Raw genomic sequence first — 17452 nt, 5'->3', positions numbered from 1 at the left:
CTCCAATCATCTCCCCTCTGCTTTGTGTACACGTTCTTCTCTTCCATCATCGCTACTAGCTATGCTTGTATAACTTCATGAGCTGGATGTGCCTGTCTTTGCAATTAGCATTTAGCTAACAGCATCTATGTGATTTCTCTATAAGTTTTGTTAGCGTTCTGGTAATAGAGGCCCAATGGGCGTTTCTTACGTTTTTGTATGCAATAATGGTAGTAATGTAAATCCCGGGATGAGAGAAGGACGTTATGACAATATGAACATTTGGATACCGCCCAAGCCTACAAGGGAGTCGTGTTCAGAGAAGAAACACAACTCGTAATGGTGTGCTTTACAAGTTGATCATAGAACACACATACAATCTACCCAAGGAACGGGAATGAGTTATGAGAAAAGACAACTGGATGTTGGATACCATTCAGAATAAGATCATTCAACAACTGTCTCACGCCATGCAGAGGGAGATTGTGCCGTGCGTACCTTCTATGAACTGAATGGCACCACTGAACAATTTTCATGCAATCTCCAGTACGTCGACCAGAACCTGGAGTCACACCAGGTTTTGGGGGATCTATAATGCCCCCGACTCTATGGCCAAAACTCAGTTCTTTAGTGTGATCAGGAGTGCAGGCTCGACCCTATGTGAACTGCGTTCCCTGGATCTGGTTTAGCAAGAAGTTGCGTGCGAGTTGAGTCTACACGCGAGGTGAGCCTTGTGGCTGACACAGTGAACGTTGTGCAGGGTGTGTCAGTTGTCATACGGGAGTCACACAAGCACCAACAGTTGTACGACTCACTATTTGGTGTGGAAGAAGTATTGACCAACATCCGTGGCCTGTGTCCAACCAGGTGGTGCAAGCGCACGAAAGCCAATCTTGAATGTCTTCTCCGCATACAGCACTTTCCTCTTCACACTTGACATTCTGAAGGATGACAAGAGTGACAAGAGTGTCAAGGGGGAAACGAGTGCAAAAATTGGGGGACTGCACAAACAGGCGATCAAGGAAAGAATGTACTTTTGCATACTGTGTTGGGAAGCACTGTTCGGGCCACGTGTGGCAGTAGCCAGGACCATACAGAGCACCAAGGCAAGTGAACTTGGCACCCTCAAATTTGCCAATGTGCTGAGGGAATGGGTCAGGACACGGAGAGATGACAGCGTCATGGAGGAGATGGCAACCAAGTTTTGTATTAAAATGCAATTTAATTAAATTAATGACACACATAGACAACACAAAGTTAAAACACATGCAAAACATAATGTATCGTGTGCTGCAATGTATTATTTCTAATGCTTGTGTGCTTGTGTGGGAGGTGAGTCCACTGTGCTGGATATAGTTGGGTGGCACAGGCCGTATTCTGCATGGAGAGCTCTGCGCTCTGTTTTGTAAGCGGTGCGCTCATGATTAATGCTCTTATCTATTCAGTTGTGGGGGTTGGAGTCGGACACACACATTCTGCTGTACAATAGACAGTTTAGTTTGAGTTGAGTCAAGTCTCTCTGTCTCCCTCTCTGTTCCTCTCCCCTCTCTCCCTTCTCTTCCCCTTGTGGTGGAAAGTACATCATCTTTGTTTTCTTTTTGACTTGTGTAAATATTTCTGAGTCTGTTGTTTTTTTTGCTGACAGAATAAATGCGTTATCAAATTAGGGACATGGCATTCTCATGCCCTTGGCTTGTAGGCCTGCGCCACTCATCTCAAACATGTAGGCTGATTAGCCTACTAAGCTGCACCGTGCTGGGTGCGGCCCAGTGATTGGTGCTTTCCACCCATGGTGCTGGATCGAGGTGAGCACCTTTCTCTGCGATGGATCATGTATCTGTCCATGGTCCTGAAACAATTTTTTCTCAAGAACATTAAAGACTGATGTAATGAGTCTATATACAAAATCCGTAGTGAATCTGACATATGGTTCATGAGAAGATGATTGCAGATGATTTGGAGCATTAGCGTTACACATGCAAATAATGAGTTGTTTAATAGTTTCCTTGTGTTTTGAGATATCAATACCGAATTCGGTGTAGTTCATTGTAGGGATGTCCATGATAGCGATGACACATTTTAAGTTCATAGACCACTATGGGGTGGATTTACAGTGGTTTAAATGGACACGTAAAATTCAATTTTTTATTTGTCAAGAACTCAGCCATCTTTTGGCCAATCCCTTAGCTTTTTTTCTCAAATTATGTTAAGAAATGTACCATTTAGTATCATTTGGTTATATGGTTCATGAGAGGAAGATTTATATATTTTTTTTACATATTACCGTATGCGTATGTTAGCGTATGTCCTGACCTCAATCCCATAGAAAATTTGTGGGCAGAACTGAAAACGTGTGTGCGAGCAAGGTGGCCTACAAACTTGACTCAGTTACACCAGCTCTGTCAGGAGGAATGGGCCAAAATTCACCCAACTTATTGTGGGAAGCTTGTGGAAGGATATTCGAGAGTTTGACCCAAGTTAAACAATTTAAAGGCAATGCTACAAAATACTAATTGTGTGTATGGGAATGTGTGTATGGGAATGTGATGAAAGAAATCAAATCTGAAATACATCATTCTCTCTACAATTATTCTGACATTTCACATTCTTCAAATAAAGTGGTGATCCTACCTGACCTAATACAGGGAACTTTTACTAGGATTAAATGTCAGGAATTGTGAAAAACTGAGTTTAAATGTATTTGGCTAAGGTGTATGTAAACTTCCGACTTCAACTGTATATCGGGAAGTTAATCAGGGAAGTGATGGAGTCCAGGTGAGTCTGATGATGTGCAGGTGCGCGTAACTATGGTGGCAGGGGTGCACCATAACGAGCAGCCTGGTGACCTAGAGACCGGAGAGGGAGCACATGTGTCACTGAGATTGACAAAGAGAACCCGAGAAAAGAAGTGGCAACAAGCTACTCTAGCGATGAGGTGGAATGGAGCGATGAGGTGGAATGGAACGATGAGCACAGGAATGGAATGGATACACACAGTTCAGTAGAGAAAGAGAGATGAGATAGAGATGGATGCTACAATACAGCCAGCCTGGGGTGTTCAGTATAGTATATAGACCCGCTGCATGGACACGCTTGCCTGACTGTCTGCACAGATCAGGCCCCATTGCTCACCAAATACTAATCATGTCAGACATGTGGCACCGTTACGAGGTGCCAGTGTATTTTTAGGCTCCTTTTTTCCTTTGTGGCAAGCCAAATCAAACAGGGAGAATGGGATTATAGTTTGACAGGCAGGGAGACTAGGGGACTGTTGTCCAACCTGCAGGGTTAGTCTCTATTGTCTTACTATAGACCAGCAAATCCTGCTAGTTGCCACTATTCCTGGATGCTCCTACTGTACTGTATGTGAGATTGGTTGTCATTTCAATTTGAGGGTTGGGTTGATCCCGTGATTGTTTCTGTATAATCTGAATAAATTATAGATAAATGATTTGGTGTCTGTCTAAAACTGATTTGTGGGGAGGAAATATTTGTATTCTATTATTACTAGGATTATGAACAGTACTGTCTTCAACTCTTCACTTTGGGTGATCAACTTTCATAGGCCATATGATTGCCACGGCAATGCTGTAACCTTTATGCTTCATCTTCAGTTGCACCCCCAATCTCACAGACTCCCTCTTTCTTTCCCCTCCTTCCCCCACTTTTCCCCTCTCTCACCCCTTCCCCCTCCAGGTGTCAAAAACCAGCCATGGATACAGCTCCAGAGGAAAGCAGTGGCTCTGGCCCTCAACTCTACCAACCCAGAGCTCTCTGCTGTGCTGACCTCTGCACAGAGTCAGTATGAGATAGGAGGTTTCCCCTACCCACTGGGCCTGGAGAGCAATGCCACAGGTGAGACATGGAGGGAGGGAGGGAGAGGAGGGAGAAGATAGGGCGGACAGAGGGAGGGGGGGAGAGAGAAGGAGGGAGGCGAACAGCGAGGGTTGAAAAGGAGAGGGTAGGAGGGAAACAGGAGATAAGATAGGAAGAGAAGAAAGGATGAAGGGAAAGTACATGGGTAAAAGACTGGCTGAAAAAAAGTAGAATTGCTCAAGTGGAAAATCCAGAGATTTTGACCGAAATAGATTTCTGTCAAAAAGTCCCAAATGATGAGAAGTGATGGCAGGAAACCAGGGGGAAAGTTTGATTACATAGTCTTATGTCTGAATGTGTCATGAATGATGAGAAGCCAATGGATAGTGTCTGTTGGAAAGACTCCTCTGACCTAGTGGGAACCAGGTCAACCATGACGATGATAATGAATATTCTGATGTTTGCACGATGATGGTAGCATTAGCATGGTAGCAAGCCTTGTTTGGGGATTTTCTACTGTTGGGTTGTACACCACACTGGTCGGTGGTCTAAAGACCTTTGTGCCGTCTCTCCCCAGGGGCTAACAGTAGCTGGGTGGAGCTGACGCCGGTGGCGGCAGTCAATGCCCAGCTCTTCAGTCGTAACGGGACCGGTGTTCAGGTGTGGGACCCCGTCCATATCTGCATCCCCCTGCCCTTAGACACACCCCTGCAGACAGCCACCAGTGTCCCCGTGTGGAGGTTCGACGACAAGACAGGTAAGGGGGAAACGCCCACCATCATAGCTGACCAAATACTGAGAGCCCTCCATGTACAAGTGTCATCAATCTGTTTGATGGAGTGCCGACTCTTGAGTGCTGTCAGTTGAAAATGGTTTCCTTAAAAGAAATATCCTTGTATAACAGCCACATCCAGAAACATCCTCGTATATACTTTAGCCAGTTTCATTTGTTCATCAACAGTGGGCTTTCATTTGTTCATCAACAGTGGGCTTTCATTTGTTCATCAACAGTGGGCTTTCTGCTATACTGAAATACATACGTAAAAATGCCTGTCAATTAAAAACTGCCGTTGATAGCAAGGCACTGCCCCGTCGAACCACAAATCGTTTATCCCAGCTAAATCCACTCAAATGGCAGTAGTCTGAGCTTCCACTGCTTGGAAGGGGCGAATAAGAGGAACCTCCAGTCCATCTACTCTAACTATGGCTGCCTGGACTCCCAGCTGGTCACAGATAGCCTGGTTCAACCAGCTCAGCAGTGTTTTCCTCGGTTCAGTGTGGTATACCCAGGCTAGCTGATCCGGACTCACATGGGGTTAATCTTCCTCCTCGCTGCTCCTCGGTGTCTGGAATATTGCAGCTCACTTGGCTGACAGAACTGTTATACAACTGCTGTGCATGCTTTCACAGGGAGGGAGCCACACAACTCTCTCCATCTCTCTCTTTCTCTCTCTCTCTCTCTCTCTTTCTTTCTCTCTCTCTCTCTCAAACATTTCTTTCTGTCTCTCTCTCTCTCTCTCTCTCTCTCTCTCTCTCACACACACACACAAACACACTCTCTCCCTCTTTCTCTCTTGTTCTCTGTCATTCTGTCTCCCTCTCTCACTCTCTCTCTCTCGCTCTTTCTTTCTCTCACATACACACTCTCTTTGCCTCTCTTGCTCTGCCTCCCTCTCTCTCTCTCTTTCTTTCTCTCTCTCTCTGCCTCTATCTCTTTCCTTCTCTCGCTCTCTCTCATACATTCACTTTCCCCCCTTGCTTTATGGAACCGATGCCTAAAAACACCATGCCAGGGTTGTTTCTTTTCTTGACAAACGTTCCGGACCTCCCATGGTAGCTATCATCCCAGTGTGTCTGAACTGGGACATGCAGATCACTACAGATCTCATTGACATGCCTGGCATTTCCCTACCGAGATTCACATTACCATAACTATGCTGAAGAAGCCCTGGTAAAACGCTTCCTATGAATACCCTCTTCATAACGCATTATGTATTTAGTCATAGAAGTTTATGAGCAGTTATTAGTGCCCGTGTCGTTCATCAGTATGCATGATTCATAGCTCAGGCGTTCTAAATGTGTTTATAATGCATTATGAAGGGGGTATTCATAGGCAGTGTTAACGCAGCCCCAAGCCTATTTCTACAGATCTCCACGATAACCTCAACTTCTTGAAGTGGGATTTCAAGGATAAAAAGTAATAGCCAACCAGTCTGGATATGTCTTCCCAATGGTCTATTTGGATTCCCAGCATCCTTCCGTGGTGGTATCTCAAATACGGAGAGCAATATGCGTGCGCAACTCGGAAACGCATTTAGAACTCATGGACATGCATTGATCGGTGGATCCCAATGCACAAAAGATGGGTGTGTCCATTCGGATACCGTAGTTGTGGGTTCAATGTGCAGAAAACATGAAAAACAGACTTTGTGTCAACACCCTTTTTTAACACCTTGTGTAAAACTGCAGCTGTAGAGTGTTGTTGTCCTGAAGCCTGATGATGTGATTAGTCCTGTTATGTAGCTCTAGGAACCCTGGGACAGAGGAGGCAATGTTCCCCGCCTCTCTGGCCTCATGTTGCCACGGTAACATGTTATGAGATGCAAACAGAGACACAGATGGATGGATGGGAGGAGGCGAGGAGGAGAGGATTTGGAGGGTCAGTGTTTTTGAGTTACAGGAGAAGGGGGACAACAAAGCTGTCGTGGACGGCTAGATTTTGAATAGTGTGATGAGCTTGTCTGTTGGAGTTAGCTGTACACTATTGCTCACCTCATGTTAGGATGGCTTAGATGATGTGAGGATTAATGGTTGTGACTCTCTGTACTAAGTGCTGACCCTAACATTCAGTATTGAGCCAAAATAGGTTACTGCCAATTGACTAGGCACCCCCACGGAAAAAAAAAAACATTTCTCACTCTCTCGCTCCACTACATGGCTTATATTGTGGGTTTTCGTGGGTGTTGAATTTAGCAGTTTGCTAAAAATTCAATGTATGAAAATGTTTTACTCTGTACAGTAGCTGAGAGTAAAATCAAATCTTTACAATACAGCACAGGATTTAAGCAAACGGATTTATCAAACAGAGCGTTGCAGCGTTAGGTTCATGCATTATTTAACTCTGTGGGTTTTTATTCAACCATCCACTAAGTGGGAGGCTCAGCCAGCGCAGAGCTCACATCTCATTATCTGCGGTAAAGAATGAACAGTCAGCCAGGTGGTGAGAAGCTTACTGATTATAATGTGGACACCAGGGTGGATGTGTTGTTAACTGTGTCATCTCTAAATGTTTCGCCTCTAAATCCCAGCACGCACACACACACACACACCCGCATGCACACACACACACACACACACACACACACACACACACACACACACACACACACACACACACAGTGAGAGAGCTCTGGGGGTGTGGGCTTTTATTTTCTTAAGAATGCCCCACACTAACCCTCATGTAGTACTGCAGCAAGTACAGTGTACATGTATATTGTACTTTTTTCAGTACATATTGTATACATAAAAGCTGGTTAACTTCTGGGTGACAGCATTTAGGCATAAATCATTTTTTGTATGCATCGTGGTTTAACTTACGTCCAACAAAGTAACCTTCTTCTTTTCCCCGACCTATGCAGAAGCAGTAAACCTGGAAGTTTCTACTCAAAACAAATCAAGTAACATCGCAGGTTCACCCAATGTCAACAAGTACTAGACTTGTAGAATCCCACACGGAGCAATGAAATATACTCCTGTGCAGCTTAAGATCAGTGTTGAGTAGAAAAATGGGCCTCGAGTCTAGTATCCCCAGGGGCTCCTCTAGATTTACGAGTTACTGTAAGTCTGGATGCACGGGCCTCTCTTCCAGAGTCAGCTTTGACACCAGATTCTTCTCTCTCTCTCTCTCTCTCTCTCTCTCTCTCTCTCTCTCTCTCTCTCTCTCTCTCTCTCTCTCTCTCTCTCTCTCTCTCTCTCTCTCTCTCTCTCTCTCTCTCTCTCTCTCTCTCTCTCTCTCTCTCTCTCTCTCTCTCTCTCTCTCTCTCTCTCTCTCTCTCTCTCTCTCTCTCTCTCTCTCTCTCTCACACACACACACACACACTCCACTCCTCCAGCGTGCCAGGTTACACTTGCAAGACTTTAAATCCACCATGAGTTTTGTAGATGTTTGGGGAGGTTGGGGACACCTGCCAGGAGCACTTGGAACACTCTAGCAAATAGAATCAGGTGCTGCAGCGGAAGCCTTTAATTGGTGGGTGCTGTGGAACGCTGTGGAACGCTGTGGCACTATGACAGGACTATCAAGGGAGAGCTAAGTGGGATGTAATACAAGGCTGCTGACTGTCAGTCAGGATTGCGACTGAGAGGAAATATGGAGCGTGTGTGGATATTGCCACTGAAGAGAGAAATTGATTTGTTTTGGACTGAATCACAAGTTTGTGCATATGTGGGTGTGCGTATAGTCTGTGCATAACCATTTGCATGACAAATGAGTACAAGAGAACAGTGTGATGATGAGCCCAAAAAGTTGAATCAAAGTTGAACATGACCCCTTTCGTCAGTCAAGAGGAACACTCTCTCTTTCTCTCTCTCTCTGTCCTTGATGACCCCTCTTATGTGATCTCCTCCCATCCTCCTCCTTCAAGGCGTCTTTAAAAGAGAAAGGAGGAGTGTTTCTTGTTCCGTATAGCCCAGGAGACTCTAGATCAGAGGCTCCATTATCTCTCCTGACTCAGCTGTGACAGAGGAAAGGATATGAGTCTGTGTTTGTTTTGGAGACGGATGACACACACACACACACATGGACTCGGCAGAAAGACAAGCAGAGGCTGTATAATGCGCATACTCTGTCAGGGGATAGTGTGGGGGTGGTTTGGAAATCCCCCTGCCTTATGATGAGGAGATTAACAAAAGCCCCTGCTACTGTTCGTCTGTGTGCATGCTGACCCCTAGTGGTCAACATGTAACACTACATCCATGGTCGGGCACTTCCTAGATCAGTTTATTTTTTTATTTAACCTTTATTTAACCAGGCAAGTCAGTTAAGAACAAATTCTTATTTTCAATGACGGCCTAGGAACAGTGGGTTAACTGCCTGTTCAGGGGCAGAACGACATATTTGTACCTTGTCAGCTCGGGGGTTTGAACTTGCAATCTTCCAGTTACCTGGCATGACACACATCACACATCAATTCACTCTCACCTCCCTTCTACCCCTAGTTTAGAGGATTTTTGACTATACCATTTTAGCCAAGTGTGTTTATATTCACACCACTTAGGATGTGTTAATTAGAGCTTGGCTCAAAGTGTAGCCTAGAAGTCCTAGGTTGACTTCTCAGGTGGTTCAATGTTTGAGGTTGTGGATGCCAGATCGTCTAATAATAGCTGTAGCCAATGGGCAGTAGAGATGTCAGACATGACTAATAAATAGAGCCCTAATGGATTTTCATGCCTGGGCCTGTATTCACAAAGCGTCAGTGGAAGTGCCGAGATCTAGGATCAGTTTGGACTTTTAGATCATAAAGAATAAGATGACCTGATCCTAGATAAGCACGTTTGATTAATGCAGGCCCTGGTTGTATTGCTGCTATGATGACAAAGCCAGTATATTCACAGACTTCCCTTGCCCCGGGGTATTAGCACTAAAAGAGGAGTCCAACAAATGTTTGTAGTCTAAGGGAAACAGATGATATTGATCTAATAGTTATTTAAAGTAACAGTTATATTGCTTATTCGAATTGAAAGGCATTGTTATGTTTATTTTTTTAAATATGTTATTAATCATAAGCTATATCGTACGGTAAGCTTGACATTTTTTATTTTAGGCCACTGTTTCCATTCTCCCCTACAATGTGTTAAAATCATTCAGGACACATGTAGGCCTAATCAGAACCTGCCTCTGTGTTTATGTTTTCTGCAACCTGAAAATGCTAACGAGAATGACAGAAATTAAAACTATTTTAGGAGAGGGAGGATGATGTAGAAGGGTGTACTGTGGGCCAAGGTCACCCTGTCAAAACACATTACGCTACCGAATCCTGACCCTCTCCTCAGGGCACCTGGCATCATGGGATTTTTTTTTCTCTTTTTTTTTGTGGCCAAGTTTTTATTTGTTTTGTCATTTTTCGTTCTCTTCTTTTTTTCCTTCTTTTTTATTGCTCCTCTTTCATTATTGTGGTTCGGGTCGGAAAAGCATCTGCCTGGACTCAAAGCTGTCTCCCTTCCCCGAATCACGTTATTCGCTCATCATGTGTGTGTTCTATCCCGACAAGCTAGACATCACTGGATATGAAGGCATAACACCGCCTGGCCTTATCACGTAGAGCAATAGATTCACAGCACACGTTCAGTACAGTAACTATGGAGCTCTTCCATCTGCTCACTCCGGGATTAAAAATAATATACTGATTATCCATGAAATGACTGTGTACAGGGATTATGAGCAAGCATTGGCAAAAAAATTGGTTGGAAATCACTATACAGTTTTTTAAAATATATTTTGGATTGATAAAGATCTTACATATACACACACACATCTCTGAAATTGTTAAGGAAGTTGACATACAGTGTTTACTGTAATTATAACTCTCCTCTAACTAATTCTGTACTCATGTTGACTTGTACTTCAACAGGACTCTGGGTTAGGAAAGGAACTGGATACATCAAGAAAGGAGGAGCACAGCTGACATGGAGTTTTGTGGCCAACCAGCTAGGATACTGGCTGGCTGCCTTTCCCTCAACCACAGGTACGGTAACTATGTCCAGAGATGGGCAGTATTTCCATTACATGTATTTGAAATACGTATTTAAATTACTTCTGAGTATTTTGACATTTGTATTACACTGGGATGAATTACACTCCCAATATGTTTTGTAACAAGATACTTTCGAGAGCTGTAATTTCTATTTTCAAAAATACTTTTCTATACCATTTTGTAATAGCTGTTCACAATTCTGTGGCTCCCTTTCGCCCTACATTGGTATCGGAAGTCTGATGGCACTGTAGTGTGATAAGAGCATCTGCAAAAATGAACAAAATATAAATGTATATGTAAAAATGACATGCGAAGCATGCTGAGCGTTATTCTAATAAACTCCGTCCCGAAACAAGGCCAATAATAATACCCAAATTCCATTTCTTAATTTAAAATACATAATATTATATGCATAATATTTTAATGAAATAGATGACAAAATACAAGTATTTCATAATTGATTTTGATACGTTGATTTTTATGGTGTTTTGTAATTGTATTTTGTCATTTTTGCCCATCCCAGACTCGGGACTGCATCAGTCTGACATTTGTTCTATAGCCCCACTGTCATCTTGGTTCCCTTAACCCCTGGTGTAGTGTTCGAAAACAAGTAAAAATTCAACATAAGTTTTGCTGTGTGCCTTCACTCTGTCTTCCTCCTCCCTGGGCCTGCTGTTTCAACATAGCACCAAGAACCGTGTCTGCCCGTGTCCCACTTTTCTTGCACTCCTTACTCTTTGTAGTGTGTGAAATATTCTGGGAACCTGCACAATGTTATTACAATACATTATTTCGATACATTGTAAAGAAATCTGTATTTTCCCACACTCTACCACAGCCAGGTGCAAATTGGGGGAGGGACACAACAAATAAATAGTTTTGCATGTGCGGCTCCTTACCACAATCAATCAGTATGGCAAAAATAATCTCTGCTCAGAAGGCCTTAGAAATCATTTTTGCAGAGAGAGAAGCTAATGGAAGGAGTGTCTTCCACTTTGGAAGATGAAGAATGTTCAGAATATGAGGATCATGTCTCTGTCAATTCGGATTCTGACAGTTAGTCAGAATGCGATTGACCCCGCTCCAGCCCCAGGACCAGCCCTTCACCTACCGGCTCATCAGCAGCTTGCATAGGGAAAATACAGATGCCAAAAAATGGTGAAATTGAATGGTCTTCTTGCCCAAGGAATGAGCCACCCAGCATGGCTGCCAATGTGATAAGGATGCAACCAGGGCCGACGCGGATGGCGGTTACTCATGTGCAAGACATAGAGTCTTCTTTTGAACTGTTCATCCCAGACACCATCCAGAAAATCATACTGGACTGCACTGATTTGAAGGGAGCTCCTCAAGAGGAAGCTGACGATGGTAGGAACAGTAACGAAAAAACAATCCAGAGCTCCCACCTCGGCTGTTGAATACACGGAACAGGCCTATCAGTTCCTCTAAGTTTGTGTTCACGGGCTGACACGTCCCTTGTGTCTTACGTGCCAAAGAAAGGCAAAAATGTGGTACTCATGAGTACACTGCATAGGGATGGGAGAATCTATGGCCACGAACATCTAAAAGTAGAAATCATAATGGATTACAATGCCACAAAAGGAGTGGTGGACAATTTAGACAAGCTGGTGACTGGCTACAGCTGCAAAAGAAGAACCCTACACTGGCCACTTGTGATATTCTTCAACATATTTGACATCTCGGCATACCTGGATGGCATTGACCCCAGATTGGGACAGAGGGAAGCTCCGGAGGAGACGGCTCTTTCTCAGGGAGCTGGACAAGGCATTGGTAAGACCTCAAGTCCAGAGGAGCCAACATATCCAAGGGACCCCATCTTCTGCAGCCATCGTGGGGAGGATTCAGGAGGAAGATGCTGGTGCCCCATCCGCCCGACCAACAGAACCAACAACTCCAATACCAGAAGTAAGTGTGAGTGCACGTGTGTGTGCCTGACTCTCCTACATTGGCCTGCTGTAACTATATACATGTATGTGAGTGAGTGAGATGTTAGTAAAATTCCTGAACTAAGTGTTTTCATCATTCTAGATTGCAGCCGGTAGCAACACAAGTAGAAGCGCTGCGATGTGTGTGGACCCAAGAAGGTCAAGAAGACACAGTACAAATGTATGAAGTCCAAGAAATACATTTGCAACACACACACACACACAGTAAAACTCTGTCCCTCATGTGGTGTGCCTTAATTTGTGTTTAATGGGGATCATTTATCATTTCCGTAAAATGTGTGCTTTCAATTTGTTCATTTCAAAGCAATAAACATCAATAGTGATGAAAACCTTGTTTTATCATTTGTTCAAGATTAACATGATGTATTACACCCATTTCTTGATTATAATATGTTTTTTTTAAACGAGCAGAGCTTTTATTGATAAATGTGATCTAGCAGAGGTAAATGGCAAATATTAACCATGTATGCTGTCTATAGTGCTTGCAATTGATATAAGTCAACATGTAAGTATGAAATATTTTGATGTAGATTGGCTTTATTGTTTTAAAAATGTTGTTTTAAAAACCCAATAATGGTGTGGGTCCAACAGACCCGCGAACACTGGGTGAAGAACAATAACATGAACACCACACAAGGGTTAAGACAGGGTTCCCAAACTAGCGGCCCGCAGGTGATTTTACTTGGACTCCCATGTTTTCTGAGCAAAAAAAATACTTTTTCATTTTGAAAATCTGTTCCAAAGTATTCCCACAGATAGTAGAGCAATTATGTGATTGTATACAAATGTCAGCAAGGTTTGAAATGATTATGCTTTAGTCAAATATTATATCTGTTTGAGCTTTTTGAGGTCAATTTGCATGTTACAGCCCCCTGACCATCCTGCTCAATAAATAAAAAACAGCCCGCAGCTGAACCTAGTTGACGATCCCTGTCTTTTATGACTGGGGGGCAGTATTGAGTAGCTTGGATGAATAAGGTGCCCAGTGGTGCCCAGAGTAAACTGCCTGCTCCTCAGTCCCAGTTTTTAATATATGCATATTATTAGTATATTTGGATGGAAAACACTCTGAAGTTTCTAAAACTGTTTGAATGATGTCTGTGAGTATAACAGAACTCATATGGCAGGCAAAAACCTGAGAACAAATCCAACCAGGAAGTGGGAAATCTGAGGTTTGTAGTTTTTGATCTCAGCCCCTATCGAATACACAGTGGGATATTGGTCATGTTGTACTTCCTAAGGCTTCCACTTGATGTCAACCGTCTTTAGAAACTTGTTTGAGGCTTCTACTATGAAGGGGGGCTGAATGAGAGAGGAATGAGTCTGCCAGCAGTCACTTGCTGGTAACGCGCATTTCACATGAGAGGTATCTCCCGTTAGAATTCTCCGGTTGGAATATTATTGAAGATTTATGTTAAAAACATCCTAAAGATTGATTCCATACATTGTTTGACAAGTTTCTACGGACTGTCACGGAACTAACATTTATTGTGGAACTGTGATTCCTGGGAGTGCATTTTGATGAAGATCATCAAAGGTAAGTGAATATTTATTATGTTATTTCTGACTTCTGTTGACTCCAACATGGCGGATATATGTATTTGTTCTCTGAGCTCCGTACTCAGATTATTGCATTGTTTGCTTTTTCCATAAAGCTTTTTTGAAATCTGACACAGCGGTTGCATTAAGAAGAAGTGTATCTAAAGTTCCATGTATAACACTTGTATTTTCATCAACATTTATAATGAGTATTTCTGTAAATTGATGTGGCTCTCTGTAAAATCACTGGATGTTTTTGGAACTACTGAACATAACGTGCCCAATGTCTCCTGAGATTTTTGATATAAATATGAACTTTATCAAACAAAACATACATGTATTATGTAACATGAAGTCCTATGAGTGTCATCTGATGAAGATCATCAAAGGTTAGTGATTAATTTAATCTCTTCCTGCTTTTTGTGACTCCTCTCTTTGGCTGGAAAAATGGCTCTGTTTTTCTGTGGCTTGGCTCTGACCTAACATAATCGTTTGTGGTGCTTTCGCTGTAAAGCCTATTTGAAATCGGACACTGTGGTGGGATTAACAACAAGATTACCTTTAAAATGGCTTAAGATACTTGCATCCACCTGTAGCACGCGCTCCAGCAGGTATATCTCTCTGGTCACCCCCAAAACCAATTCTTCCTTTGGCCGCCTCTCCTTCAAGTTCTCTGCTGCCAATGACTGGAACGAACTACAAAAATCTCTGAAACTGGAAACACTTATCTCCCTCACTAGCTTTAAGCACCAGCTGTCAGAGCAACTCACAGATTACTGCACCTGTACATAGACCATCTATAATTTAGCCCAAACAACTACCTCTACCCCTACTGTATTTATTTATTGATTTTGCTCCTTTGCACCCCATTATTTCTATCTCTACTTTGCACTTTCTTCCACTGCAAATCTACCATTCCAGTGTTTTACTTGCTATATTGTATTTACTTTGCCACCATGGCCTTTTTTTGCCTTTACCTCCCTTATCTCACCTCATTTGCTCACATTGTATATAGACTTATTTTTCTACTGTATTATTGACTGTATGTTTGTTTTACTCCATGTGTAACTCTGTGTTGTTGTATGTGTCGAACTGCTTTGCTTTATCTTGGCCAGGTCGCAATTGTAAATGAGAACTTGTTCTCAACTTGCCTACCTGGTTAAATAAAGGTGAAATAAATAAAAATGTTTGAGGAATTTTAATTATGAGATTTCTGTTATTTTGAATTTGGCGCCCTGCACTTTCACTGGCTGTTGTCATATCAATCCCGTTAACGGGATTTCAGCCCTAAGAAGTTTTAAGACCATATCAATATGAGATACAAATTGAGTCACGAACACTTGTTTATGCACTTTTGCGATGAAACTGTATAGCTAGGGGCTGTGCTCGGTCAATCTTACAAAGCTTTTTGTAGGAAGTCCTGTTGCAGATGTGGCCCGTCTTAGTATCTTATTTATCACTGTAACAAATTGCTGTAAATTTACTGCAAAAAAAAAAATAGTTACAGTACCATACTGTATTTTTGTAGCGCCAATCACCTTTTGAACTCTAGTGTTATTGTTGTTTCTGGGTCATAAACATGTTTTGAGGTGTGCATTGTAAGAGGCTATTTGTTCCAAATATCAGTGAGAGTGCTGTGCCAATTTAACTGATATGTGGTAGCATGGGGTGGTTAGCGCATTGGGACAGTTGCCGGATCAAATCCCCGAGCTGACAAAGTAAAAATCAGTCGTTCTGCCCCTGAACAAGGCAGTTAACCTACTGTTCCCCGGTAGGCCGTCATTGTAAATAAGAAGTTGTTCTTAACTGACTAGTTAAATAATAATAAATATATATAATTTAGTTACCTAACAATTTAATGTTTGTAAGGGACAAATCAGTGGCAGCAAGTCTCAAACCTTTAATGGTTGATTGTTTAGCTATGTCCTTTTGATCGTTTTTGCTCTGTAGTCACTGCTAGTTTAGAAGTCTTTGTTAAGGCCTTTGCAAGTGATATGAAACACCAAATATTCATTGGTATGCTGTAATATATAATTACATATTCACTGTTTCTGTAACTTTATTACAATACAATTTAACAAGAAAGTATTGTATTGCTATTTTAATATGTATTTACTGCAACATTCTGTAAATGATGGTGCACTGTGGAAAAATGCTGTGGGAGGGGAAGAATATTTGGCTCATTAACATATTTCGAGGCATGCCTTGTAAGTAGCTATATTTTTGCACCTGTTTGTAAAACTGCTGTACCAATTGAACATGGTAGTAGTGCCCTAACAATTGAATGTGTATAGGGACAGGTCAGAGCGGCAGTGAGTCTTAAACCTTTACTGTTGAGTGTTTTGCCAAGTCTGTTTTGCCCTGTAATCTAGCGATGTTATGCTTGATACCGACGCTCCAATACGTGCGTCGAAATCACTAAGCAGTTCACTTCTAAGCAGTGTGCCTGTATCTCTTTATCAGAAGCACGTGATCAATGACGTCCGAAGCTTCATTTTGTCGAACAACCACCTGTTTTGGTAGAAGACGTCGTCTATATAATTTGGCTGTTCTGAATTATTTGGACCAGCAGGTGCCACTAGTAAGCTGTGTTGATCAAAGCCTTGAACAATGAACCTGTTTTGACAGAATTGTCTGGAAAGTCTCAATACTTCAAGAAGCTTAGTATCCCCATCAATACTTTAATCACAGCCCGTTTGGAAGCCTTTCTTTACGCCTCAAGAAGTGCAAGTGATATAAAACACAAAATATTCATAAATATGCTGTAATATACACACACCTAGCAGCCAGCCTGCTTGCACCAATCCCATGTAATTACAGTAAAATACAAATTTTACGATTATAGTAGCATTTACTTTCTTACAATATTGTACTGTTGCACTGATATTACAGTAACTCACAGGAATCTGGTAGCAAATTACTGTGAATATTACAGTAACGTAATATTGGCAGTAACCAGAGGTGGGCAAAGATACATCAAAAGGTATCTTGTTACAAATAGAAGACCAATGTATCCTTAACTACAACAACATTCTCAGTAACAGTTACAGAAACGTTTTACTTGCTATGACTGTGAAATGTGTTTTTTTAATCAAACTTAGATAATGCATTCACTTGTTGGCGCTAGCCTGCGCTGTAAATGTGCAACAGTTTACTAACTACTATGCTTCCAGTAATGCACTGTAAATTCGGGAAATACAGCATGTAGCTGTAGTCAGGTGTTACAGTAATATTTTGTAAATTTGTGTTTCAGTAAAGGTCCTGGAAATCTACAGTAATTTACTGGCTTGTGTGCGGCCTGTATTTTACTGTAGATTTACAGTAACCTACAGGCTACTGTTCTACCAGTAATTTACTATAAAAATGACAGGAAATGTTTTACAGTGTACCCCTATGTTG

The 17452-nt window shown here is 42.2% G+C and overlaps 1 protein-coding gene across 1 annotated transcript in view; it reads left to right on the top strand.

Annotated features, from left to right (window-relative positions):
• LOC110486133 (protein FAM171A2) overlaps nucleotides 1-17452 on the top strand; it is a 78874-nt gene that overhangs the window by 56305 nt on the left and 5117 nt on the right. Inside the window, exons 4-6 of the mRNA XM_021557505.2 lie at nucleotides 3676-3834; nucleotides 4373-4552; nucleotides 10425-10538. Coding sequence (XP_021413180.2) covers nucleotides 3676-3834; nucleotides 4373-4552; nucleotides 10425-10538 — 453 coding nt within the window. The remainder of the gene's footprint in view (nucleotides 1-3675; nucleotides 3835-4372; nucleotides 4553-10424; nucleotides 10539-17452) is intronic.

Source organism: Oncorhynchus mykiss, chromosome 13, assembly GCF_013265735.2.
Source record: "Oncorhynchus mykiss isolate Arlee chromosome 13, USDA_OmykA_1.1, whole genome shotgun sequence".
NCBI lineage: Eukaryota > Metazoa > Chordata > Actinopteri > Salmoniformes > Salmonidae > Oncorhynchus > Oncorhynchus mykiss.
Note: the sequence above shows the minus strand (reverse complement) of the source record. Positions and strands in the feature narration are given on the sequence as shown.